General features: G+C 39.7%; 2 protein-coding genes and 1 pseudogene across 8 annotated transcripts in view; 1 reads left to right on the top strand and 2 right to left on the bottom strand.

Moving 5' to 3' along the window:
• SKP2 (S-phase kinase associated protein 2) overlaps positions 1-8320 on the bottom strand; it is a 55738-nt gene extending 47418 nt beyond the window's left edge. For all 5 annotated transcript variants that reach the window (XR_004244840.2, XR_009210665.1, XM_032135793.2 and 2 more), the window contains exons 1-2: positions 8112-8320; positions 7340-7611 (exon numbers count right to left, since the gene is read on the bottom strand). Coding sequence is in view for 3 of the 5 variants with exons in the window: in XM_032135793.2 (XP_031991684.2) it covers positions 7340-7611; positions 8112-8119 (280 nt within the window). In the remaining 2 variants the exon portion in view is untranslated. The remainder of the gene's footprint in view (positions 1-7339; positions 7612-8111) is intronic.
• LOC116457198 (U6 spliceosomal RNA) lies at positions 5173-5272 on the bottom strand (annotated as a pseudogene).
• Positions 8321-8457: 137 nt separating the features above from the next.
• Positions 8458-25706, top strand: part of LMBRD2 (LMBR1 domain containing 2) — a 58714-nt gene continuing 41465 nt past the window's right edge. Inside the window, exons 1-5 of one of the 3 annotated variants that reach the window (XM_032135783.2) lie at positions 8458-8827; positions 17227-17457; positions 18076-18173; positions 19461-19556; positions 25108-25275. In XM_032135783.2, the coding sequence (XP_031991674.1) occupies positions 17284-17457; positions 18076-18173; positions 19461-19556; positions 25108-25275 (536 nt within the window). In that variant the 5' untranslated portion in view covers positions 8458-8827; positions 17227-17283. Of the gene's footprint in view, positions 8828-16864; positions 17458-18075; positions 18174-19460; positions 19557-25107; positions 25276-25706 lie in introns of those variants that run through there. The other 2 variants (XM_058430069.1, XM_058430068.1) reach the window with 2 other exon arrangements.

The raw sequence follows: 25706 nt of genomic DNA, 5'->3' as shown, positions 1-25706 counted from the left end.
AACTATCCTGATGGACTACAGCAGGATTCAGGCTGCTGTGCAGCACATGGGGATGGTGCAGAGGTTAGGGAAGCCTTCCTGGAGGAAGTGGCCTCTATGGAAGAGTGAGCTTAACTATACTTCAATAACATACTTAGCTATTTTGAATCTAATATGTTGAGATTTTACTATAATCTGTAAAAATCATACTGAGACCATGCGCTTGGCCTCCTCAACACATTTGAGGACTACTGGACTGAGGAAGCAGCACAGTTTCGATCGGAAGCCTGGCTGTGTTGCCCCAAGTCTGTGAACTTCAGCAAGTTACTTAATCTTTCTGGCCTCAGTTTCTTTACCTGCAGGAAAGGAAATTGACAGATTTATCTTGCAAAGTTGTTCAGTGAAGAGTAAATGAGGTACAAGAAAAGATGAAATAAGCAGGGAGTAAAACTTTCTATATTCCTCTCCTTTCCCAATTAAGTCTGCGTATTTTCTTCATGCAATGACCTTTTCAGTGCTGCTCTGAATTTTCACCCATGGGCAGACACTGGACAAGGTCTGCATGGTATGACTTACCAAAACCCCATATCTGCCCTCTATTTAAGTTTGGGTCCCCCAGAAGCAGATTCTGAAGCTCTGACTTCAAGTAGTTTATTTGAGAAGTGATGCCAGGAAGCACTACAAAGAGTGGAGAAGACAGAGGTGGAAGGGAAGAAAGTCAACCTGGAGTAGGCTAATGAGCAGGTTAGCCCTATGGGCAATTGAGCTTCAAATCTTCTGGGGACTCCAGTAAACCATCTAGAAACTACCCCAGAGCTTCTCATCCAAGGGCACCAGTGCTGGGGTATTAATCCATCAATTGCTGTTGGTCACTATTTGGGGACTCCCCAGTATTCCTGCCCAGAGAAAGCCCTCAGGCATGGAATCTCATCTACACGTAGGCAAGAGCTTTGGCATGGAAGGGAATGGTGGGCTTCAAGGGGCTATAGATAGGGCACCAACAGAAATTATAGCTGGGGAAAGGAAATTAGGAAAGCTTGCTATGAAGTACAGGGCAGGAGAAATAAATTAACAAACTTGGTGCTTTCTATTAGGAAGACATAAGAAATCAGGACCAATTAAAAGAGCAATAGCAGCCAGGTAATTAAGGTGCTAGAGGAAAACCTGGCATAGTGATGAATGCAGAGGTCAGTAGACCTAACCAATGAAGAACTGCATGTGAGACTCCAAAGTTTGGAGCACTTTGTGTTGCAACTTCCATCTTTGCCTTCCCAACTCCTCCAGATTTCAGCTTAAATGGCACCTGCTCAAAGAAGCATTCCCACCCAGGATACCACCACAGGCCCTATGCCCAGATTTGCACATCCATTACCTAACAATGCCTGCCACATAACAGGACTCTATAAATATTTGCCAAATGTATTTATTAGCCCTCTTCACGCAAATGGTGAATGTGCTAATTCTCTATTAGTGTGATTGGTTAACCCTTATTAACAAATTAACAACTATGTGCACAGCACTGTTGGCATATGGAGGGGATGAGGCCGAAGACAAAAACCCAGAGCAGAAGGGAATGTCCTCTATCAGTATCGCTGTAGTCTCTGGGAGATGGGGGCTGGGGCTTCAAGAGAACATGCAACTATGATAAAAGAGACAAGGTCACACAATCAGTAAGTGGCAGAGGGGGAATTCAAACTCAGGTCTGACTTCCAATCATGCCCTTTCCATCCTAGTGGATTCTAATATTCTATGCTCTCCTCTGTTGTAAGTACAAATTTTGAAAAGGTGAGAATTAAACCCGACTTGCTATGGAAACAGAAATCAATCAGGGCTAGGGAGTGAGTGGAAGAGGAGAGAGAAAATAAAACAAAGATGCTATCAATGGGTTCACCACCAAATGGAAGGAGCAAGGGCCTAGAAAACGCACACACTCAGCTAGCAGCCAAGTACCCAGTGCTCTTACTCAGCTGACCACAGAATGACACTACTCCTGGGGGCCCCGGGTGGGGGTGCCACAGCCTGATATGGGCTGCTGTCCCAGCAGATGGGGCAGAAGTTTGTCTTTAATAGCTGCTCTAGCAACAGGCATCCAGGCTGTGATATGCTTAATCTAATTTTCCTTGCCATATTTAATTCTCAAAACATTAGCCATCTGTTTCCTGAATTCACGATGACACTGCTGCCTGGTCTGTTTGCAGAGAGCGGAAGGAAAAATCCAGGTCTTTTCTCCACTTGTCTCTGCTAAATCCAGCAAGGCTGCAGCTGCATACCAGCCCCACATTAAAAGATATAATTACTGAGCCCAAGGTCTCCAGTCTTCAATGACATGGATGGCAGTTAAATATACTTCAGGGCCAGGAAAGGGCAAAAACTGGGCCAAACCAGCAAACCTGCTACAATCACCCTCACCTACCACTGTTTACAATTATTTCTCGGGTGCAAACCCAGTTTCCCACTTCTGTAACCTTATCACCTCTCACGCTTCCTGAAATTCTCTGGGAAGAGGGCCTTGTTGGAGAGTTTTCTATGCATTCCATCTTTGCGGTGTAGGTAACTCATCTTACTTGACGTACTTATTTCTCAGAACATCACTCCACGCCACTCAGATTCAAGCTGAAAATCCAAAGTAATGCTAATCACAATCAAACTTTTGACTTAAAAAATTGATGCTCTTGAAGTATAATCAAATTATACTTGCAGAAATGTGTACTGAGGACCTGGTACTCATACTTGTTTTTGTGTGTGTGTGCATTTCTTTCAGGGGGTTGGGGGGTGCTCACCTCATGATTGCTTTTGCTGGCTTGTTTTAAGTAGCAATACCCCATGCTTTCTTTCTGGGGAACTACAGATTGTGCCAACCCAGATGAGTTCTCCTTCCTCTTCCCACAAACCATAAATAATACATTTGAGGCCATGCTAGCTTTGGGTGTTTTTGTTTTTTTGGCTAAGGTGGGCAAAACTGAAAAAACAAAACACAGTCAGACTTAACAAGGATTCCCCCATGTACCCCTTCAGTCCACAACCCTTTATTTCTATGAAAGACTTGCTCAACCCTGAGGTGTAGGGGGTGTAATGAAGAAACAACAGAAGCTGGGATTTGGAAAAAATATGGAACAGTGTATAAGCACTAGGAGGGCAAGGTCTCTTGCCTGTTATGTTCAGTGTTGTAGTCCCAATATCTAGAATGGTGCTTGAGAAATATTTGCTTAATGGATGAATGAAAGGAAGCTATGGAACAAAGAAAGATGACTGGTGAACGTCCCATAAAGGCTCTTCCAGTGCTGAGTTTAGTAACTGTAGACTGAGACTCACATAGGTCATGAAATCAATTTAGTGAGTCTGACTAGCATATGTGTACATATAAAGAATGAACTAGAACAGAATAGAAAATATCTTAGTAAGGGGAAATACAGTTTTGTAAAACTGCTGTTTCAGATACATACCCAGGATTGCAATGTAAAATATGTTTCTTACTGGTTAAAAAAAAAAAGTTGGAGAAAATGCTTGTCTAAGGGTATTAAGACACAGATTCCCAGGCTCACTCAGGCCAGGACTCCCTGGATCAGAATCTCAGGAATTTTACACTTTGAACAAGTTCCCGTGGGGATTCTGATATACAGTAAATTTTAGTATCTCCAGTCTGACAACCACTTTAGGGTCTGGAATTTCAAGTATTTAAGAGTCATGGAAGAGCTGATCAACAAATTAGTTCAACTCCATTTTCATGGCTATCACCTGTTTAAAGGGTGGGGTGGGGGACAAGCATTTCATGACCATAAATAAAATGCAATTGTCCCCTTTCTGCCTGTTACTGACCTCATTGCTGGGCCATTTCCTCCCCAACTCTTTCCATACACTCACTCCAAGGGCCAATCAGACCTGTTCTAGTACAGGTTGGGCACAGAGCTTTCATCTTCCAAGATAAACAGATGAAGAGGATTTAGTTGCCAGATGTAAGGCTGGACTGGGGCCTGCAGGGAGAAACTGCTAAGCAAAGAACCGACAAAAACTCACAGCCCAGAACCAGTCATCAGATATCTATGTACAGCAGGTGTGGCCTGCTCTACCCTAATCCTGGCAAAGCTAGTAGCCACCTGTCCTGACAACTGCAGACAAAACTGCTTGGAATGACAATCCGGCTCCACTGGAGGCCCAGGCTTCCAAAGGCCCATTGGGAATCCTCTATACCAGCTGTCCCTCATCCTGTATCACTGAGTTCACCCTTCCCCACTCCATACCAATTAAGCAACCTCTGTTGTGTGTAAGTCCACGTACATTGGTTTCCCTCTGTGCCTCTCCGTAGGTAATAAACATAAGTCACCATTCTTTCTCTCTCACTTCAGATATATGCTTTTGAAGTCAGCTTTAACAATCAAGACACTGATTACACCATTTTCAGATCCCTCTCTTTCCTCAGAATCTCCTTTTTTGCTGAGTGGAAGGAGGAAGATCTTCCACATCCACCTGAATGGGAATCACAGCTCTTATTTTTTATTGCATTTTCTCCTCAACTTGACTTGCAAATTCCTGGGAGATAGCAAAGACTCCGGAAACTTCTGTCTTGTTCCCACAGTGCCTTGCTTAAAAAAAAATCTTTTTCACTTGTGGAAGGGCATATAGCAATCACACTCTATGTCAAAAGCTATCGGCACTGGACAAATAAAAATCTGTTCATCTTCGCAGGAAGTATCTTTCACCACATTTGGTTGGTCAAGCACCAAATTGTTAGGGCTACATTCCAGACACAAAAAAGAGTGGTGAACATTAAATTTTGAAGAAAAAAAAATTTTACACTAACAGGGTCAGAGTAACAATATTAAAAACAAAAGATAAAACTCCACTAGCCTCCAAAACTGGTGTCAGGAATTTTGTTGGCTTATTTATTGTTATGTGTCAGTGGCATGCTAAGGCTTTTACGTCACTCTCATTTAATCTTCACGACGACCTGTGAAGTGGGTATTATTACAGCACTCCATTTCACAGATAAAGGAACTAAGGCACAGAAAGCTCGAATAACTTTCCAAGGCTGGTAAACGCAAGAATGAGGATTCAAACCCAGATCTGACTTCACTATGATCCTCTACTGCTTCTCTAATTAATCCAACTCCTGATGTATATTCCCAGACCATACATTGGGCAAAGTTCTCTTTCCTAAAGAAAAGGCTGAAAACAAACGTATTTATTTTCTTCATTAAAAAAGTGGAATGCATCACGAATCTGCATGTCATCCTGCGCAGGGGCCATGCTAATCTTCTCTGTATTTCCAGTTTCAGTATATGTGCTGCCAAAGCAAGCAACCAACCAACTAAACAACCAATCTATCAACCCTGCTGCAAAGGAAACCAGATGGGAGAATTTATGAATATACTTAAATTACCTTGGTCTGCAAGACTTCATCTTTAAACGTTTAATCTGTTTCTTCTTCGCCATCATCCCCCACCTGATTTCAATTTAGACTCTGATCACCTCTTCCACAGATGATTTCAACAGCCTCCTAAATTCTGTTGACTTTAATGGCAGAATATATCTGGAATCTGACCACCCGCACCCCCAACAAGACTTCAAGCTTTGGCCAGGTGTGGTGGCTCATGCCTGTAATCCCAGCACTTTGGGAGGCCAAGGCTGGAGGATCGCTTGAGTCCAGGAGTTTGACACCAGCCTGGGCAAGATGGTGAGACCCACCCCCACCTCCATCTCTACAAAAAAATAAAAAAATTGCTGGGCATGGTGGTGCATGCCTGTAGTCTCAGTTACTTAGGAGGCTGAGGCAGGTGAATCGTTCGAATCCAGATGAAGATAGTGAGCCAAGAGCACGTCACTGCACTCCAGCCTGGGCGACAGAGCAAGACTCCGTCTTAAAAATATAATATTTAAAAAAGACCCTAAGTTTCTACATTTGACGCCCCTGCAGTTCAGTCTCAACACATCAGTGTGTCCTTTTTAGAAGGTTAAATCAGGTCCCATCACAACTCTGCTCAACATTACCTCCAGCCCGATCTCCCCCGACTCTCCCTTTCACTCATTCCACTCTTAGAATATGGCTTCCCTGTTCCTGGAACAAATACGTCACATTTATGCACCAGGGTCTTTGCAGTGGCTGTTCCTTCTGCTTGGAGCTCTTTTCTCCAAGATATTTGCATGGCACACTCCTTGCCTCCTTTATGTCTTTGCTTAGAGGTCACTGTCCAATTGAGGCTTTCCCTCAATACCTGGTTTAAAAGTGCACTCTATCTTCCCACCCCAGGACCTGCATTCCCTCTTGGCTTGTTCTATTTTTGTTTTTAGCCATAGCACTTATCACCTTCCAACATACGATATAAAAATAGTTATTGTGTTTATTGTATTCTCTCACTAGAATGGATGCTCCCTGAGAGCAGAAATGTTTATGTTGTGCCCACTCCTCTATCTCCAGCACCTGGAACACGGCCTAGCACATGGTATGTGCTCAGCAAATATGTGCTGTATTACTGTTTTAAATAGCTTACTAGTAAGAAAAACTGGTAACCCTAGGTCAATGCCCTATTTACCCTATGGCTTTTGCATACTCCAGGGTTCCAGTTCACTCTGGGAGGCACTCGTTCATCTGCTTGAGAAACTAGGGGATGGGGAGCTATTAAGGAGGGAAGATATAGTAAGTTCTACATTTCAGTCAATCCATTCTAGTTCAGGGGATAGATCTGGAGAGAAGAAGGTTGGAATTATGAATCCACTCCAATAGTTCAGGCAAGAGACGACGAGAACTTGAGAAATAGTTACCAGAGAAGAGGGAAAGATGCGATGAATGACTGGATGTTGGGGGGCGGTGGGAATCTGACTGACTCTCAGGTTTTCGGGTTGTGTGATGAAACAGATAGTGTCATCAGTAATGGAGACAGAACATACCAGAAGCCAATATGGGGGTGGGAGCGGGCCTGGGGAGATGTCTCCCCCACTTAGGTGAACGTTCACTTCCGTAGTGCACTGATAAATAACTAAAGTGATTAAGGCAAAAAGCTCACTCCGGTACAAAGCAAAAGGAATCCTACAAGAAGACCACTGTTTATGTTTCTGTTAATCGGTGAAACTGAGCTGGCCTTGAGGCAGGCAGATTCTCTTCTAAGGAAAAAGGCAGGAATGTCTTCTCATGGGTTAAAATTTTCAAGGTGATTATGCACCAGAACACGCATACACACATATATACATATCTATCTACCAAGATTCCTGCATACTTGACGACTTGCCTTATTTTGTTGAAAAAATAGCTTCAGAATTAGGCAATCTTAAAAGGAACCCATGCTAAAGATCCCTGAACAAAGGTTTCCCAACAACATAGCTAAATCCACCCTTTGCATAACTGACATTTTTACTCTCATATCCTCACCTGGAAAGTTCTCTCGATTTAGCTTAGGCCTGCGGACAATCACAAAGTCTTTGTCACTCCCTTTGCTCTTCAGCCGTTTCCGTGGGGGGCTCTCCGGGTGGCCCAGGTTTGAGAGCAGTTCCTGGGGGATGTTCTCACTGTCGGGCTCCTCTTTCTCCAGGGCGGAGACCCCCATGCCTGACAGCAGTTCAGAAGTCTTGCTGGAATCCCATCCCCACGTGAAGCTGGTGGCAACGTTGCTACTCAGGTCTGGAATCTCCTGGAGGTGCTTCCTGCAGAAGTGCACAATACCCCCGGTTCCTTTCGAAAACACACCCATAAATAATTTCAAGGTAATTAAAGAAGCTGCAGTTTATGCATTGTAGAAAACCTTCACAGCAGCTAACAGAATCGCATTTTTTACGTGCCCGCGGCGAGTTACCAAGAAAATGAAGAAATGAAAAGAACAAATCGAGAAGGCTTTTTGACTTACGATCCTGCAGAAGGCCTCAAGAATTTCTCCCAGTGGAGGGAACCGACAAGGAGAGAGGGAGGGCAATCATACACTGATTGAAAACGGTGGCAGAAAAGCCCAATTAGGGAAGCCAAATAAAACCGCACGCTGATCCCCGCACTAAGGCATCCATCCATTCACACTTGCCCCAAGAAAGGGCTAAGCAACCATTCACTTAACAGCATTACTAACAATATTAGCCAGTAGCGATATTCGCGGCCTAAAAGAATCATTAAGAGGGTCCATTTCATGCTCTTCCCCTTTTTGCAATCCGTTTACCTGTGCATAGCGTCCGCAGGCTCGGGAGTTTAAAATACTTGCATTAATTGCAGAGCTGCTCGCCTCCCGGATTCCCGCTTTGGCGCGCGGCGGCTCCGAGCGTGCTGCTCGGGCCCCCAGCAGCTAGACCCGCTAAGTCTAGCAACGTTCCATCCCCACCGCGCGCGCAAGGCTCTGCAGCCCGCTCTGCTTCGCGGCCGCACTGAGGCCCCAAGGCCTGCTGGGAATTGTAGTTTCCGTCCCGCTTCGTAGTCCGACAGGCTGGCCCTCACTTCCTTCCCTTGCAGCTTTACCCGCCTTCGAGATACCCACAAACCCCCGCGGGAGCGGGTCTGGTCGGCCCACCGGGTAGGCGGGGAGGCGGAAGCGGGCGGCGCTACGGCTGACTGGGAAATGTCAGCCGCTGGACTGTAGACGGATTTTCCTTTCCCGGGAGCCCGCAGGCCTTCTGGTGATCGCCAGCGCTGTCGTCTCTGAGCGTGGATCCCAGAACCTGGACAGCTGTGGCGGTCGCCGTTTCCCGGTCCCATCCAGACGCTGTCTGGAGAGATCGGACGGTGAGCCTAAGGCGGAACGCGTGAGGCGCTTTTGAGTCTGGGGTCCGGGGCCGAGCGCAGGCGGAAAGAGAGGGGACCCCGCAGACCCCGAGTGGCCGCCGCCGCGGGGCCCAAGTCCTTGGCTGCTGAGTGGTGACAGTAGCCCAGCCCGCCGGCCAGGTGAGAGGCTGCGAACTGCGGGCGTCGCACCTGTTCGTCCTTTTGCCAGGAAGCTTCTTCCTCCGTCGGGGAGAAGGCGGCCCTTAGAATTGGGTCTGTGGACAGGATCCTTCCTTTATCTGTAAAATACGCACAACAGCTAAACACACAGTTGGAACGAGAGACAGTGGTTTAATTTTACGGGAGCCGGAGACCCCAGCGGGTCCTGTGTGGTGGGAAGGCTGCGCATGCTCTTGCGGCCTTGACTGGTCTCATAAATAGTAGCATGGGAATAAATGAAAGGACTGTATTTTGCAACGGGCTTTACCCGTGCAACGCAGGGGGCCTCCAGCAAAGCCATTTGGTTGCTTGCTGTCGCTCAACTGGCTACGTGTGTTTGCGTCGCCGCCTAAAAGCGAGCTGCTTTCAGCCTATCTCTGCTGAGAAGAGTTTGGGGGCGGTTAGAGTAGGGAGCGTGACATATTCCAGGTACAATGACCATGCGAAATCCATTGGGCAAACTATACTACAACTGTGACCCCGGGAAAACAGTGGAAGAGGGAAGGGGGATGAATTCTAAGCCTCATGAAAATGAAGATTTATAAACTTCATAAGGAAGCATAACAGCTTCATCGCATATTAGAATATTCAGTGATGCTGTATGACACACTCTCTGGTTTCCTTGAAAAATGATTCGCTCTGTAGTGAAATTAAACCTCCCTTGCGCAGGTATATGCTTGTTTCAAGCTTGGTCCTTAGCTTGGAAGGTAACTGCGTCTTGAGGAAGGAATTCATGAACCTTTAGCTCGTTCTTGAAAGATGAGATTGGTGTAAAGAAGGGGTCTGTTCACAACTTGGTTTTGATTGGAACTAGGTGCAGAATACTAGGCTAAGCCGTTCATTAGACTAATGTTATATGGAAAACATTTTAAAATGCAATATCCTGATGTTTTACAAAAAGTGGCCTTTGTGTTACTTTGGCTAAGGAGAAAGCATTTGCCTTCGTTTGAAGCTACATCCTTTCCCTTAAGATTGCAACTCACAGGAGAAAATGTTTTTGACACAGAAAATTATAGTTTCCTTCAGGAAAGGGAACAGAACAGAGAGAGCCTGTAAGCTAATGGAGGATAAAGAATAAACATAAAATATTTAAGATGCCATAATGAGAATAAACAGTTTTGAGATGTAAAATAATTGGGAGAGCCCATTTCAGATATAGATCTCATAGATAGGAAGGTTTAATCGATGAGATGATTCTAAATTTAAAGATGAGAAATATCTTTGTTCAGTCTTGGTTTTACTAGGAGTTACCTGGGAACTAGAATACTTGCAACATCTGAATTAGTGAACACAAGATCCTCTCTAGGACTTCAGGGAGAGCCTGTCAGTTTTGAAAATCAGTTTAATAGTTTGCCCCGGTAACAGAAATACTTCATCTTCCTAATATGGGAATAATTTTTTTTTGCATTCCTTCTAATCATGACTATTGCCTTAATATAATAAATGCAAGTTTAAATTGGTACATTAGATTCTTTTTAACATAAGGAATTGTGTCCATTGAAGACGAGATTAGTAGGTATATAGAGGTTGCTATCTGGTCATAAAGAACTGCATTGTGATTGCTACTGATGTATCTTATTTTTTCTGATTAATTTTATTTTTATTTTTTGAGACGTAGTTTCACTCTTGTTGCCCAGGCTGGAGTGCAATGGCGCGATCTCAGCTCACCATAACCTCCCACTCCTGTGTTCAAGCAATTACCCTGCCTCAGCCTTCCTGAGTAGCTGGGATTACAGGCATGCGCCACCACGCCCGGCTAATTTTGTATTTTTAGTGGAGACGGGTTTTCTCCATGTTGGTCAGGCTGGTCTCGAACTCCCGACCTCAGATGATCCACTCACCTCAGCCTCCCAAAGTGCTGGTATTACAGGCATGAGCCACCATGCCCAGCCGATTCTTACATCTCTTTAAAAGGAAGAAGGCCCACCCTTCTTTGTTTCTCCATCCTGCTGTCTAGATGATGATAGGATTCCTGGAGTTCCAGCATCTGTCCTGGAACATAAGGATTAAATCCACCTGCAGGATGTGGACTAGAGAGAAGGGGCCTGGGCCTCTGATAATCTGATAACTTGCCGTAACCACCTATCTCAATACTTCTTTTACATGAGAAATAAATTCTGCATTGTGTAAGTCTCCATTATATTGGACTTTTCTGTTATGTGTAGCCAAACTAATCTTGAATAATGTGTTTCCAGAACTGATATTCTCTGTGGTGGTGGCAGCTACCTGTTTACATAACCTTTATCACCCCCTAATGTATTTCTTTTTTTTTTATTGCCTGTTTCTTCCCACTAGACTTTTTAAGAGCAGGGACTTTGCTTGGATTTTTCTATCTCCAGTCCCTTGAACAGAGCTCACCATATAGTAGCGGTTCAGTTAGTATTTGCTAAATGAATGAATGGTGCCTGGAACTAAGTAGATCTTTAATTTATTGCAATTTAATGCTCTAAGATAGGCAGATTGGGGCAAGAACAAACGGATTCTAAATTACTCTATGTTTTCCACTTTTCCCATGTGGAGTACAGTCATATATTACCCTTAAATCAAGTAATGGTAGTATAATCTGTAAGGTAAAAAGTTTGTGTTAAATTCTTTATTAAACATGACTTAGCATTCTGTCCTGATATATCTAAAAGAAACGGGAGAATGTCTCTAATTTGTTCCCTGTGAAGACTGAACAAAATAAATCATTAAGCAATTTAAATTGCATTAAGAAACTATGTCTAGATTAGAGAAGAGACATGTAATTATGATCCAGGCTGTGTAGTAAAGATGCCTCTATTTGAATTCCAGCTTACCATTCACCAGCTCTGTTAACTTGGACAAGTTACTTAACCTCTCTGCACTGGTTTTTTCTGTTAAGCAGGGAAACGAACAACCCTTTCTTACTAGGTTGTGAGGTCTAATTTGATAAAGCAAGGTAGGTACTAGCATTAATACAATGCTTACAATTTAGTGAACACATACTAAATGTTAGCTATTCATTTTGTAAAATTATTTTATTATTAGGAAGGACTTTATAGATTATTCTCTATCAAAATGTCTTGCAATTTCTATATATGAAGTATTTAAGAATTCAGTAAAATTTTAGTTCTTTTTTCTTATATGCTTACGTGATTGCTACCTCTTCTCTTCATGCCTTGCAAAAGGTAAAGCAGGACAGTATGCCACTGTCCTCAGGGTCTTGTCACATTTTGGAATTCAGGTTACCTGGTTGGTTCGCCAACTCAGCTCTTAGGTAGCTTTAAAAAATATTATGACGGTTTTTTTTTTTTTCATTTTTCGAGTGGGAGTAATAGTCTCTTGCAGTAGTCTGTGTCCTAAACTGAACTCTCTCATACCTGAAATCTTTAAATATGTGAATAACGATTACGTTTGGAAGATTTAAATTTTGATTATTGGTGGAAAATGGTTGACTTAATCATTCACTTCTAATTCTGGTCCTTTCGATTTTTCATAATTAGTATTTTGAGTTGTCTCTTGGTTTTTATTATTTCGCAGATATCTGAGTAAAAATACAGATATATGAAGTTGGATAAAATTTCCAATGGAACCTAATGATTCATCAGACTCAGATATTTAAGTTAACAGTATTTGAGTCTGATGAATCATTAGGTTCCAGTCAGAAATTTTTCATTCAGTTTCAGAATCTTTGGTTTTGACAAAATTGTCATCAGTGTTTTGTTTGTGTTCTCATCACTTGGTACCCATTCTCTCTCTCTGTCTCTCAAAACATTTGGAATTCTTGAAACTACAACATTATCTTAACCTCTGAAGTTCCATCAAAGGGTATTTGGCCTGAAAAACTATTATCAGCCATAAAGCACTCGGGAAACAGTACTTTAGTCAGTAACATTAACATGCTAATTGTGAAACCATTATAAAGGCATTTGAAAGTAATATTGAATAATATTTTGATGATTGTAAAAAGATTGAATTGGATTTTAAATGTTTAAGACTTTCAGAACTGGTATTTTGAAGGGTACGATATGCCCACACATCGGGCACTAAAATCTGGTAGTTTTAATGAATTGGCATTTTGATTTCGAGTACAATCAAGTTTTGCTATTGTGATGCTTAATCACATGGAACTGAATTTTTATTTACCTCCCCATTTTAGTATCATCATCATCATCATCATCATCATCATCATCCCCTTTCATTCTCCGTCTTCCCTAAACCTTGCAACTCATCACTTAAATGTTGGTACAAGGTTAAAGATATGGACTTTAAAACTATTATTTTCTCAAGTTAGGAAAACCCCAATTTTTATCTCCAATTTCATGGGATCACTGGTCCTAACCTGTGTCATAAGAAGGCAATATAGTTCAGCCTCAACAGAAATAGATAGTATGGTAAACAGAATAACAAACCCCTAAGAATGTCTATGCTCTTATCTCTGGAAACAGTAAAAATGATGAAATTATTCAGGCAGGCCCAGTGTAATCAGATGAGCCCTGAAAAACAAATTTCAAGTGTGAGAAGAATTTGACAAGCCATTGCTGCTTCTAAAATATTCAGGACCACAGACACACACACACATACACACACGCAGAGAGAAGTGTGTGAGGAGATAGATATGTTGATTTGACTATGGTGATTATTTCACTGTATATGTACAGTATATCAAAACATCACTGTTGTGCACTTTAAATATACAATTTAAAAAGATATACAGAGCCACATGCAAAGACTGGGGAGAGGCCTCTAGAGCTAAGGTTAAATGCCAGCTGTCAGCTTGCAGGGGAACGGGGATCTCAGTCCTATAACCATAAAGAACTGAGTTTTGGTTTGGCTAGGTGTGTCATGCCTGTAATCTCAGTGCTTTGGGAGGCCAAGGTGAGAGGATCACTTGAGGCCAGGCATTTGAGTCCAGCCTGGGCAACATAGCAAGACCCTGTCTCTACAAAAAAAAAAAAATTTTTTTTAATTAGCCAGGCATGGTGGTGTGCATCTATAGTCCTAGCTATCTGGAAGCTGAGGTGGGAGGATCATTTGAGCCCAGGAGCTCAAGGTTATGTTGAGCCGTGATCGTGCCACTGCCGTCCAGCCTGGGCGACAGTGTGAGACCCTGCCAGTAGCCTGAATGAGATTAGAAATGGATTCTTCTTCAGAGAAAGATGCAAACCTGCTGACACTTTGATTTTAAACTTGCATGACCCTAAGCAGAGAACTAAGTTGAACTATGCTGTGTTTGAACTTCTGACCTACAGAAGCTATAAGATATTAATAATAAACGGATGTTGTTTAAAGTCACTAAGTTGGCCAGGCGCGGTGGCTCACGCTTGTAATCCCAGCACTTTGGGAGGCTGAGGTGGGCGGATCACGAGGTCAGGAGATCGAGACCACGGTGAAACCCCGTCTCTACTAAAAACACAAAAAAATTAGCCGGGCGTGGTGGTGGGCGCCTGTAGTCCTAGCTACTTGGAGAGGCTGAGGCAGGAGAATGGCGTGAACCGGGGAGGCGGAGCTTGCAGTGAGCCGAGATCGCGCCACTGCACTCCAGCCTGGGCGACAGAGCGAGACTCCGTCTCAAAAAAAATAAATAAATAAAGTCACTAAGTTTGTAGTAATTTGTTACAGCAGTGGTAAGATACTAACACACGAAGTGTGGGAAGGTATGTAACCAAATCATTTATTACTAGAATAAACGATCCATAATTCTATTTCTTCATCTACAACCTTTAAAGCGCTATGAATCAGACTGAAAAACTGAGTGCCATAGTAAAAAAATTAATAGCTAGTGTCAGGTTTATAACTGATTTTGTTGTTTGCTTATTATGCCCATAATCTTACCACCTAAAGACTATTGATGTTTTAATATAGTTCATTGTTACCTTACTCTTTTTTATGCTTATGTAAAAATATGTGCCAAATTTTCAGTTGCTGTTAGGATAACTTTCTGATGTTAATAAATAATCTTAACAAACATTATTTCTTATACTACAATAATATTTGATCATTTGGCTCCGCCATGCTTTATTTAGCATTTATTTGGTAATCTTTAATATTTAGTCTTTTTTTCCTATGATTGTCATATTCCTTGCACTGGACAATTTCAGGTCTAGTTCAAGTCATAAAAGGATTTTCAGTTAATTATATTTAAACTCACATCGATTGGGTTTTTTTAAAGAAAAAAACCCCTAGATCTCGAAGATGGTTTTGTTATCAGCACATTCTGCGTTGAGCTTTCAGCCAACTACTTAATCTATGCTTAGCTTAAAAATAAGATTTGGCTGGGTGCTGTGGCGCATGCCTGTAATTGCAGCACTTTGGGAGCTGAGGCAGGCGGATCACTTGAGCTCAGAAGTTCGAGACCAGCCTGGGCAACACGGCAAAACCTTGTCTATTTTTTAAAACGTAAGATTTGACTTTGTTGTGGTATACGTTGTTTCATAGAATATGAAATTTGAAAATTTGAGTAGTATTTGGTAATGTTCAGAGTTGTAAGCCTTTTGAGTTGTAATAAGTATTTGTTAAATCAGTTTACCATTACAAGAGTTTTACATTGCCTTTGAAGTCGTCAGTAATAGAAAAATAGTGTATGTACTAAACTACACAGTATTTTTTATTCTTTCAACAAATATTTCTTGATATTACTATATGCCAGGTACTAACTACATCAGACAACTGGAATATAGTATGAAATAAAATAGTCAAGTCTCTGCTCTCATAGAGTCTCTGGGGTAAGGGGAGAGGTTTGGAGAGACGATAAATATAAAGAGTGTGTATTATATCAGATGAATAAATGCATTGAAAGAAAATACAGCAGGATAAGAGGGTAGAGAGTGATGAAAGAAGTTCAATTTTAGATATTTAAGAAAAAATGAAAATATTGACAGTTGAAATAGAAACTGTTTACCAATATAAAGAAATAGTGAAGAAAATTGTTCATTAAATGTGATTTTTCTATGTGATATTTCATGTAGGAGTATTTTGTATACAAATTTAACCCTTTAAAGTACTCAAACTGTCTTTTCTATTATTCTAAATAGTTTTAGTTAAAGATGTTTGTTGATTTGAAGTATTTCATTGGTTCTCCCTTATTTTGTTTTTTATTTATTTATTTATTTATTTTGAGAGAGTTTTGCTCTTGTTGCCCAGGCTTGAGTGCAATGGCATGATATCAGCTTACTGCAACCTCTGCTTTCCAGGTTCAAGCGATTCTCCTGCCTCAGCCTCCTGAGTAGCTGTGATTACAGGCACCCGCTACCACGCCTGGCTAATTTTTGTATTTTTAGTAGAGATGGGGTTTCACCATGTTGGCCCAGGCTGGTCTCGAACTCCTGACCTCAGGTGATCCGCCTGCCTTAGCCTCCCAAAGTGCTAGGATTACAGATGTGAGCCACTGCCCCTTATTTTATTTGGTTGGGTGGCATCACACTCTTGATTCTCTATGTTAGGATATTAATCAATTCCTTGTAATATTGTAGTATGTAGATAAACAAAAGTCTAACATTGATTTTACAAAGGTGAAAAGTTCCTATTGCCTTTGATTAGTAAATTTTTTTAAGTATAGAGAGATATCAAATTTTTAAATTTTAAAATAGAGACTTTAAATCTCTATATTCTAATTTTTTTGAGTAGAGAGATATCAGGTAAACTATTCACTGATGACTGTATCATAAAATTAAGAATGTTTTCAGATGTATGACTTTATTCAATAGTCATTGATAAATTTTCTGCATAGAAAATAGAAAAATTACAAATGAGAATTTATTAAAGTAAGTTTAAAGATTTATGTAGATAAATGGAAGTGATAAATATATTTTGTGAAGCAGTAAGTGAGTAAGAATTTCATGAAAGTTGGGTTGTTAGGCAAAATTAACACAAAAGAAAAATACTGTTTCAAAAAACAAAAGGTTACTTTTAAATGGTCTCTTTCCATTTTTTCCTTCCTCTCTTTTAGAAAATCTTAAATTATAGAGGATGAATAATCTTAGAAAAATATATTTTACTAAGTATCTAATTTCCTAGGATTTAGTTAACAGCTTATTTGCATAAACTATTCTGTTAGGACTTATAATATTAAGAAACAAACTCCAAATGACACTGTATTAAAACTGTTGACATCTAAAATAAGAACTTCTTAATTTGTAATATTGTAAGAAATAGTATAATTTTTGTTAAGTTTTTGAAAATATAAGGTATGTGAAATTTTTTAAGTGTGCTTTAAAAAATAAAATACAAGTACTTGACGATAGGAATTACCCTTTTAATCTTATTCATAGTCCAATGTGAAGCATAACATTTCTCCAGAGTTGATTAATGTATTAATGTACTAATAAATATTCAAATGAAATTTCCAAATGTCATTTCCTGTGTTAATGATGCATTTTAACCTTCTTTTCACTTTGTAGATATGGTCCAGACCTGTACATGAATAACTTTGGTTAGTCAGAGTGAAATATTCAATAATGAGTGGTGCAGCTTTGGGACTTGAGATTGTTTTTGTCTTTTTTCTGGCATTATTTCTACTTCATCGATATGGAGACTTTAAGAAACAGCATAGACTTGTAATTATTGGAACACTGCTTGCTTGGTATCTCTGCTTTCTTATTGTCTTCATACTGCCTCTGGATGTTAGTACGGTAAGGAGTGAAATTTATTTTCACAATTTAAAAGACAAATTTTAATCATACAGCATGTTGGAAATAATGTTATTTCTTAAGACAGCTAAGTTATGTCAGTTTGTACTTATATTTTGAATTAAAAGATTATATGGCCATTTGATCATTAAAAGGCATAGCCAAGGGCCAGGCGTGGTGGCTCGTGCCTGTAATTCCAGCACTTTTGGAGGCCGAGGCAGGCTGATCACGAGGTCAGGAGATCGAGACCATCCTGGCTAACATGGTGAAACCCCGTTTCTATTAAAAATACAAAAAAATTATCCCAGCGTGGTGGCGGACGCCTGTAGTCCCAGCTACTCGAGAGGCTGAGGCAGGAGAATGGCGTGAACCTGGGAGGCGGAGCTTGCAGTGAGCCGAGATCGCGCCACTGCACTCCAGCCTGGGCGACAGTGCGAGACTCCGTCTCAAAAAAAAAAAAAAAAAAAGGAAAAAGAAAAAAGAAAAGCATAGCCAGGAAGGTAAGTTTAGATAGATAGATTTATAAACTCTTTAGATAGATAGATTTATAAACTCTCATGTCCTTTAAGTACTTGGTAACCTTTGGATTCTCATTTTTAAACCATACATTCGTTGCTTTAGACAATATACAACCGGTGCAAGCATGCTGCTGCAAATTCAAGCCCTCCTGAGAATAGCAACATTACAGGATTGTACGCAACTGCTAACCCCGTTCCAAGGTATTTCCTTTTTTAAAAAAAAATATATAAATATTGTAGGGGACACATTGTTTAAAAATTGAAAGTTTTTACCATCCAGATTTTATATTTCTGTAAGTTATCATCATTCTCTACTAATTCCCCCACCTCTATTCTTTCCTAGTAGACTTTTCATTACATCATATTCTAATTAAATCTAATTTTTAATATTTATTGGTCCACAAAGCCCTTCAGCAGATGGTAGTGAGAAACTTGAAGAAGTCCTGATTTTTTAGTCCTGGTTCTTCTTTACCAAGTATGTAATTTCTAAAACCTGTTTTTCCTCTCAGCCTATCTCAGATTTAAAAACGTGGGATGTATTTTCACTTTTGCCTAATTTACAAGGTTATAATAAAGGACAGCATTTCTGAACTTATGATATTCCTTTCATATTGAACATCCTTCATAAGCTTTGTAGATTTACATAAAAAATGAATAAAGTTCAAATTGTCCAAAGATTATATTGAATTCATATTGAACTTTTAAGTAAAAAGCTTATATATGTTGACCATAGCCCTTATGAATGCTTTCAGTAGTATTTGCATGCTTCTTTATGCACATTTTTAAAAAATCTAACTTGAGAAAAGGTAAATTTAAAATGCAGGTGTTACTTCCATTTGAAGCACTATTTAAAAAAACTGGATAAAGATCAGCAGCAGCTACAGATTGTTGCAAGTTCTTGGGATATCCTTCTAGCTTAGGAATATGGCTACATGGCAGAATTCATGACCAGAGACTCATCATGTCTTCAGAAATTGAAACAGAATTATGTATAGTTGCTAGCATGCATCTCCATAGAAGCTATGTTATAGTGAGTGATTTAATTAGCATTACAATTTTCAGAAATTAATCACCTAATGTTTTCCCCTCCCAACCCCTATAACCTGAAAAAAAAAAAAAAACTCAACCTATAAATGGATTGTGTATTTTAAAGGTAATCATTAGAAATTTTATTTAATAATACATGTGCTTTTGATGATTGTTGCACTTTTAGTCTATAAGTTGAACATTAAGTGTTCTTTTTACCTAATGACTAAAAATACACTGAAAGTTGAAAATTTAAATGACATTTTCAGAACAAACTATTTTGTTGCTTTTGTGTGTTTTTTTAGTTTGGCAGTCAGCTTTGAATTTTATGAGTTATTGATTATTAGAGTCAGTAATTTAAAATCTGAATGTAAATTAACTTGGCCACATGCAAATTAATTGTATAATTCATTTAAGTAGTCATTATTTATGATTAATTGGCTTTAATTTTTTATTCAACAGCCAGCATCCTTGTTTCAAGCCATGGAGTTACATTCCTGATGGAATCATGCCAATTTTCTGGAGGGTAGTGTATTGGACGTCACAATTTTTAACATGGTAAGTTACAGTAAAGGATAAAATTTTTAAAATTTTGGCTAAAGGAATAAAATGTTATTTTTCAATCAATATAGTTTGGAATTTACTTGTGTCATTTTTTTCCTTAAATCTCTACCCTCTCCCTTTCTGCTCTCTCAAGTGTGTCCTATCTTACAGAAAAAAGAAAAAAAAATGAATAGGAAATAGAAAACAGAAACAAAGTTTTTGTTGTTACTGTTTCCTTTCAGTTATTGCCTTCTCTTTTGCCCTTCAGTCCAATCCTCCTAACAGCTGCATTATTACAAGAAACTTCCCTTGCTAAGGTCATATACTCTGGTTTTCTTTCTGTCTGCTTTCCCCAACCTTCTGAATTTCCTTTATGGGTGCCATTTCTGTTGCCCATTTTCTTTTTTTTTTTTTAATTTTTTTAAATTTTATTATTATTATACTTTAAGTTTTAGGGTACATGTGCACAACGTGCAGGTTTGTTACATATGTATAAGTGTGCCATGTTGGTGTGCTGCACCCATTAACTGGTCGTTTAGCATTAGGTATATCTCCTAATGCTATCCCTCCCCTCTCCACACACCCCACCACAGGCCCTGGTGTGTGATGTTCCCCTTCCTGTGTCCATGTGTTCTCATTGTTCAATTCCCACCTATGAGTGAGAACATGCAGTGTTTGCTTTTTTGTCCTTGAAATAGTTTGCTGAGAATGATGGTTTCCAGCTTCATCCATGTCCCTACAAAGGACACGAACTCATCATTTTTTATGGCTGCATAGTATTCTATGGTGTATATGTGCCACATTTTCTTAATCCAGTCTATCATTGTTGGACATTTGGATTGGTTCCAAGTCTTTGCTATTGTGATTAGTGCCGCAATAAACATATGTGTGCATGTGTCTATAGCAGCATGTTTTATAATCCTTTGAGTATATACCCAGTAATGGGATGGCTGGGTCAAATGGTATTTCTAGTTCTAGATCCCTGAGGAATCGCCACACTGACTTCCACAATGGTTGAACTAGTTTACAGTCCCACCAACAGTGTAAAAGTGTTCCTATTTCTCCACATCCTCTCCAGCACCTGTTGTTTCCTGACTTTTTAATGATGGCCATTCTAACTGGTGTGAGATGGTGTCTCATTGTGGTTTTGATTTGCATTTCTCTGATGACCAGTGATGATGAGCATTTTTGCATATGTTTTTTGGCTGCATAAATGTCTTCTTTTGAGAAGTGTCTGTTCATATCCTTCGCCCACTTTTTGATGGGGTTGTTTGTTTTTTTCTTGTAAATTTGTTTGAGTTCATTGTAGATTCTGGATGTTAGCCCTTTGTCAGATGAGTAGGTTGCAAAAATTTTCTCCCATTTTGTAGGTTGCCTGTTCACTCTGATGGTAGTTTCTTTTGCTGTGCAGAAACTGTTTAGTTTAATTAGATCCCATTTGTCAATTTTGGCTTTTGTTGCCATTGCTTTTGGTGTTTTAGACATGAAGTCCTTGCCCATGCCTATGTCCTGAATGGTATTGCCTAGGTTTTCTTCTAGGGTTTTTATGGTTTTAGGTCTAACATTTAAGTCTTTAGACTATCTTGAATTAATTTTTGTATAAGGTGTAAGGAAGGGATCCAGTTTCAGCTTTCTATGTATGGCTAGCCAGTTTTCCCAGCACCATTTATTAAATAGAGAATCCTTTCCCCATTTCTTGTTTTTGTCAGATTTCTCAAAGATCAGATAGTTGTAGATTTGTGGCATTATTTCTGAGGGCTCTGTTCTGTTCCATTGGTCTATATCTCTGTTTTGGTACCAGTACCATGCTGTTTTGGTTACTGTAGCCTTGTAGTATAGTCTGAAGTCAGGTAGCGTGATGCCTCCAGCTTTGTTCTTTTGGCTTAGGATTGACTTGGCAATGCGGGCTCTTTTTTGGTTCCATATGAACTTTAAAGTAGTTTTTTCCAATTCTGTGAAGAAAGTCATTGGTAGCTTGATGGGGATGGCATTAAATCTATAAATTACCTTGGGCAGTATGGCCATTTTCACGATATTGATTCTTCCTACCCATGAGCATGGAATGTTCTTCCATTTGTTTGTATCCTCTTTGATTTCATTGAGCAGTGGTTTGTAGTTCTCCTTGAAGAGGTCCTTCACATCCCTTGTAAGTTGGATTCCTAGGTATTTTATTCTCTTTGAAGCAATTGTGAATGGGAGTTCACTCATGATTTGACTCTCTGTGTGTCTGTTATTGGTGTATAAGAATGCTTGTGATTTTTGCACATTGATTTTGTATCCTGAGACTTTGCTGAAGTTACTTATCAGCTTAAGGAGATTTTGGGCTGAGACGATGGGGTTTTCTAAATATACAATCATGTCATCTGCAAACAGGGACAATTTGACTTCCTCTTTTCCTAATTGAATGCCCTTTATTTCCTTCTCCTGCCTGATTGCCCTGGCCAGAACTTCCAACACTATGTTGAATAGGAGTGGTGAGAGAGGGCATCCTTGTCTTGTGCCAGTTTTCAAAGGGAATGCTTCCAGTTTTTGTCCATTCAGTATGATATTGGCTGTGGGTTTGTCATAGATAGCTCTTATTATTTTGAGATACGTCCCATCAATACCTAGTTTATTGAGAGTTTTTAGCATGAAAGGCTGTTGAATTTTGTCAAAGGCCTTTTCTGCATCTATTGAGATAATCATATGGTTTTTGTCGTTGATTCTGTTTATATGCTGGATTACGTTTATTGATTTTCGTATGTTGAACAGCCTTGCATCCCAGGGATGAAGCCCACTTGATCATGGTGGATAAGCTTTTTGATGTGCTGCTGGATTCTGTTTGCCAATATTTTATTCAGGATTTTTCCATCAATGTTCATCAAGGATATTGGTCTAAAATTCTCTCTTTTGTTGTGTCTCTGCCAGGCTTTGGCATCAGGATGATGCTGGCCTCATAAAATGAGTTAGGGAGGATTCCCTCTTTTTCTATTGATTGGAATAGTTTCAGGTGGAATGGTACCAGCTCCTCCTTGTACCTGTGGTAGAATTCGGCTGTGAATCCATCTGGTCCTGGACTTTTTTTGGTTGGTAAGCTATTAATTATTGCCTCAATTTCAGAGCCTGTTATTGGTCTATTCAGAGATTCAACTTCTTCCTGGTTTAGTCTTGGGAGAGTGTATATGTCGAGGAATTTATCCATTTCTTCCAGATTTTCTAGTTTATTTGCATAGAGGTGTTTATAGTATTCTCTGATGGTAGTTTGTATTTCTGTGGGATTGGTGGTGATATCCCCTTTATCATTTTTTATTGTGTCTATTTGATTCTTTTCTCTTTTCTTCTTTATTATTCTTGCTAGTGGTCTATCAATTTTGTTGATCTTTTCAAAAAACCAGCTCCTGGATTCATTGATTTTTTGAAGGGTTTTTTGTTTCTCTATTTCCTTCAATTCTGCTCTGATCTTAGTTATTTCTTGCCTTCTGCTAGCTTTTGAATGTGTTTGCTCTTGCTTCTCTAGTTCTTTTAATTGTGAAGTTAGGGAGTCAATTTTAGATCTTTCCTGCTTTCTCTTGTGGGCATTTAGTGCTATAAATTTCCCTCTACACACTGCTTTGAATGTGTCCCAGAGATTCTGGTATGTTGTGTCTTTGTTCTCGTTGGTTTCAAAGAACATCTTTATTTCTGCCTTCATTTCGTTATGTACCCAGTAGTCACTCAGGAGCAGGTGGGCTGGTGTGTCAGCGCTGCCCTGAGTGTGTGCACACCCAGCTAGGTTGCAACAGTCCCTGGATTCAGTCACAACTTTTCTCCAAAATCAGAGCAGGTGTCAGGAGCAGGGAGAGGCCAGGCAGCAGGAGCAGGTCCTTCCAAGTCTGTAGGGGCATGGGGGCTTTCTGGGTCCCCGAGAGCGCAGGGATGCCTGGGTCCACAGCCATAGCTGGGCAGCTGCAGCTGTGCCCAAGAGGGCAGGGCTACTGCCCCACGAACTCGGAAGAGGGTGGGGCTCCCACCTCTTCCCAGCTCCTGCTAGCTCCATGGAGCACACAGCCCCCACCAGTCCTCCCCCACTGTGGCCAGGATCTTTGCCAGGGGCCACTCCAGATAAGCTGCTGCTGTCACTTCTTCCTAAAATATGGATCCATCCCCTTCAGCTCTTGTTACATACTTGTAGCTTTCAATTTCAACAAACCATGCACATTTCTCTCATCTTTTGAAAAGAAAACAGAAACAAAAATGAAAGTCTCAATTCAGATTCCTTTCCAGCTTCTGCCTTGTTGATCTGTTCACAATTAAATTTTTTTAGAAACTTTTTAAAATTGAAGCATAAATTCATACCGAAAAATGCATAGATTGTGTTTAGTTTGACTTTTTTCAAAGTGAATACAACCATACACCAGCACTCAGATGATGTTATAGAGCATTAGCAATGACCCCAGAAGCCTTGCTCACACTTCCCTGTGTAGTCATCCTGCACTCCCCAGAGGTAACCATGATTACTTCCATAACTATAGATTAGTTTTTGCCTGCTTATGAACTTTATAAGCATAGAATTATATACTGTGAACTTTTTTGCATCTCTCTTTGCTCACATATTTGGGAAATTCACCTATACTGTGCTATATGTATCAGTATTCTGTTCTTTTCCATTTCTGTAACATACCCCATTATATGTGTATGCCATTGTTTATCCTACCCAGCCAAACTTCTTAAATGAATTCTCTATATTTGATATCTCCACTTGCTCATTGTTTACTTATTTCTAAACCATAGTACTCTGCTTTCTATTCTCACTCCTCCACTCATACACACAGGTTCTTAATTTACTTCACCTCTTGGCTGCATTTGATTCTCTGTCTCCACTTTAACTTTCCTCTCCTAGTTCCTAATCCATGTGCTCCTTGGTTTTCTTCCTTGCCCCACTATTGTTCTGTCTCAGTCTCTTTTGCTGGTCTACCTTCCTTCTGTTCTCTACCTCTTTCTTGAAAGTTGATATTTCTCAGACATCTGTCTCAGTTCTTTCCTTCACGTTCTCCATACTCATGCTTCCAGTTGAGTATCTACTGATGTTATTTCAGTGCCGTTGATAGAGTGATGACTCCGGAAGCTATCCATATTTTTAGTCCTCTCTCCTGAACCCTGAAGCTGGGTTTGTGTGCAGCTCCTCTTGGATGTCTCCTAAGTACTACTTCAAAGTCAGTATGCTGTCAATTGACCTTCTCCCTTTTTGCTTCTTACCACCATCACCACCCTTCCCCCTCCCAACTAGTTCCGATTTTGTTCCCCTTTTATCCATTCTCCATGCTGAAGTCTTAGAAAACTAAAATTTGATCAAAAATGTTTTCTTTGAATGCAGTCCAGACTCTTCATAAAGGCTTTAAAGACCTGTTTGCTTTCCCTAAAATTTTATATTACAAAAATACTCAGTGATTTATTATAGTTTATTAAGTATTCATGATTACTTATAAGCATATTTATTAGTGAGAAGAACTATTCATTAAAATTGAGATTCACATATTTCTGGCATTTTGAGATTATGCAGACATATCAATTGTTTGGGTTTTTAATCATATTTTTTCTATCCATCTAGGATTCTCTTACCTTTTATGCAGTCATATGCAAGATCAGGAGGGTTTTCCATCACTGGAAAGATCAAAACTGCACTAATTGAGAATGCAATCTACTACGGCACCTATTTGCTGATTTTTGGAGCATTTTTAATTTATGTAGCTGTAAACCCACATTTACATTTAGAATGGTAAGAAAAGTAATCTTCTTAACATTGCTTTAATGTATGTGTGCATTTTTAAAAATTCATTTTTAACTTCATATGTGCAGGTAAAAAGACATTTCATTGAGAAATATATTGTTACATATTTTATGGATTTCCCCAAAAGAATATGTGAATAATTCATATTACTAAGAAAGAAAATATGGAATGACATCTTCAAATATAGATTTTAGGCAAAAGATTAATGATTAGTCTAATGGCTATATATTAAAAGTAATAACCCTTATGATTTTTGGATTGAATTTCAAAATGTTTATATGATAAAATAACTGGTTTTGTTTTTCATTGGAACTTGTGATTTTTTTTGTTTTGATTATAATTTGAGGGCATATTTGTTCTTAATGTTATCTTGGATTTAGATATTTCAATAAAGTTGAAATCTGTTTTATACTTATGAT

This window comes from Hylobates moloch, unplaced genomic scaffold (assembly GCF_009828535.3).
Source record: "Hylobates moloch isolate HMO894 unplaced genomic scaffold, HMol_V3 SCAFFOLD_17, whole genome shotgun sequence".
NCBI lineage: Eukaryota > Metazoa > Chordata > Mammalia > Primates > Hylobatidae > Hylobates > Hylobates moloch.
This window is presented reverse-complemented; position numbering and strand designations above follow the sequence as displayed.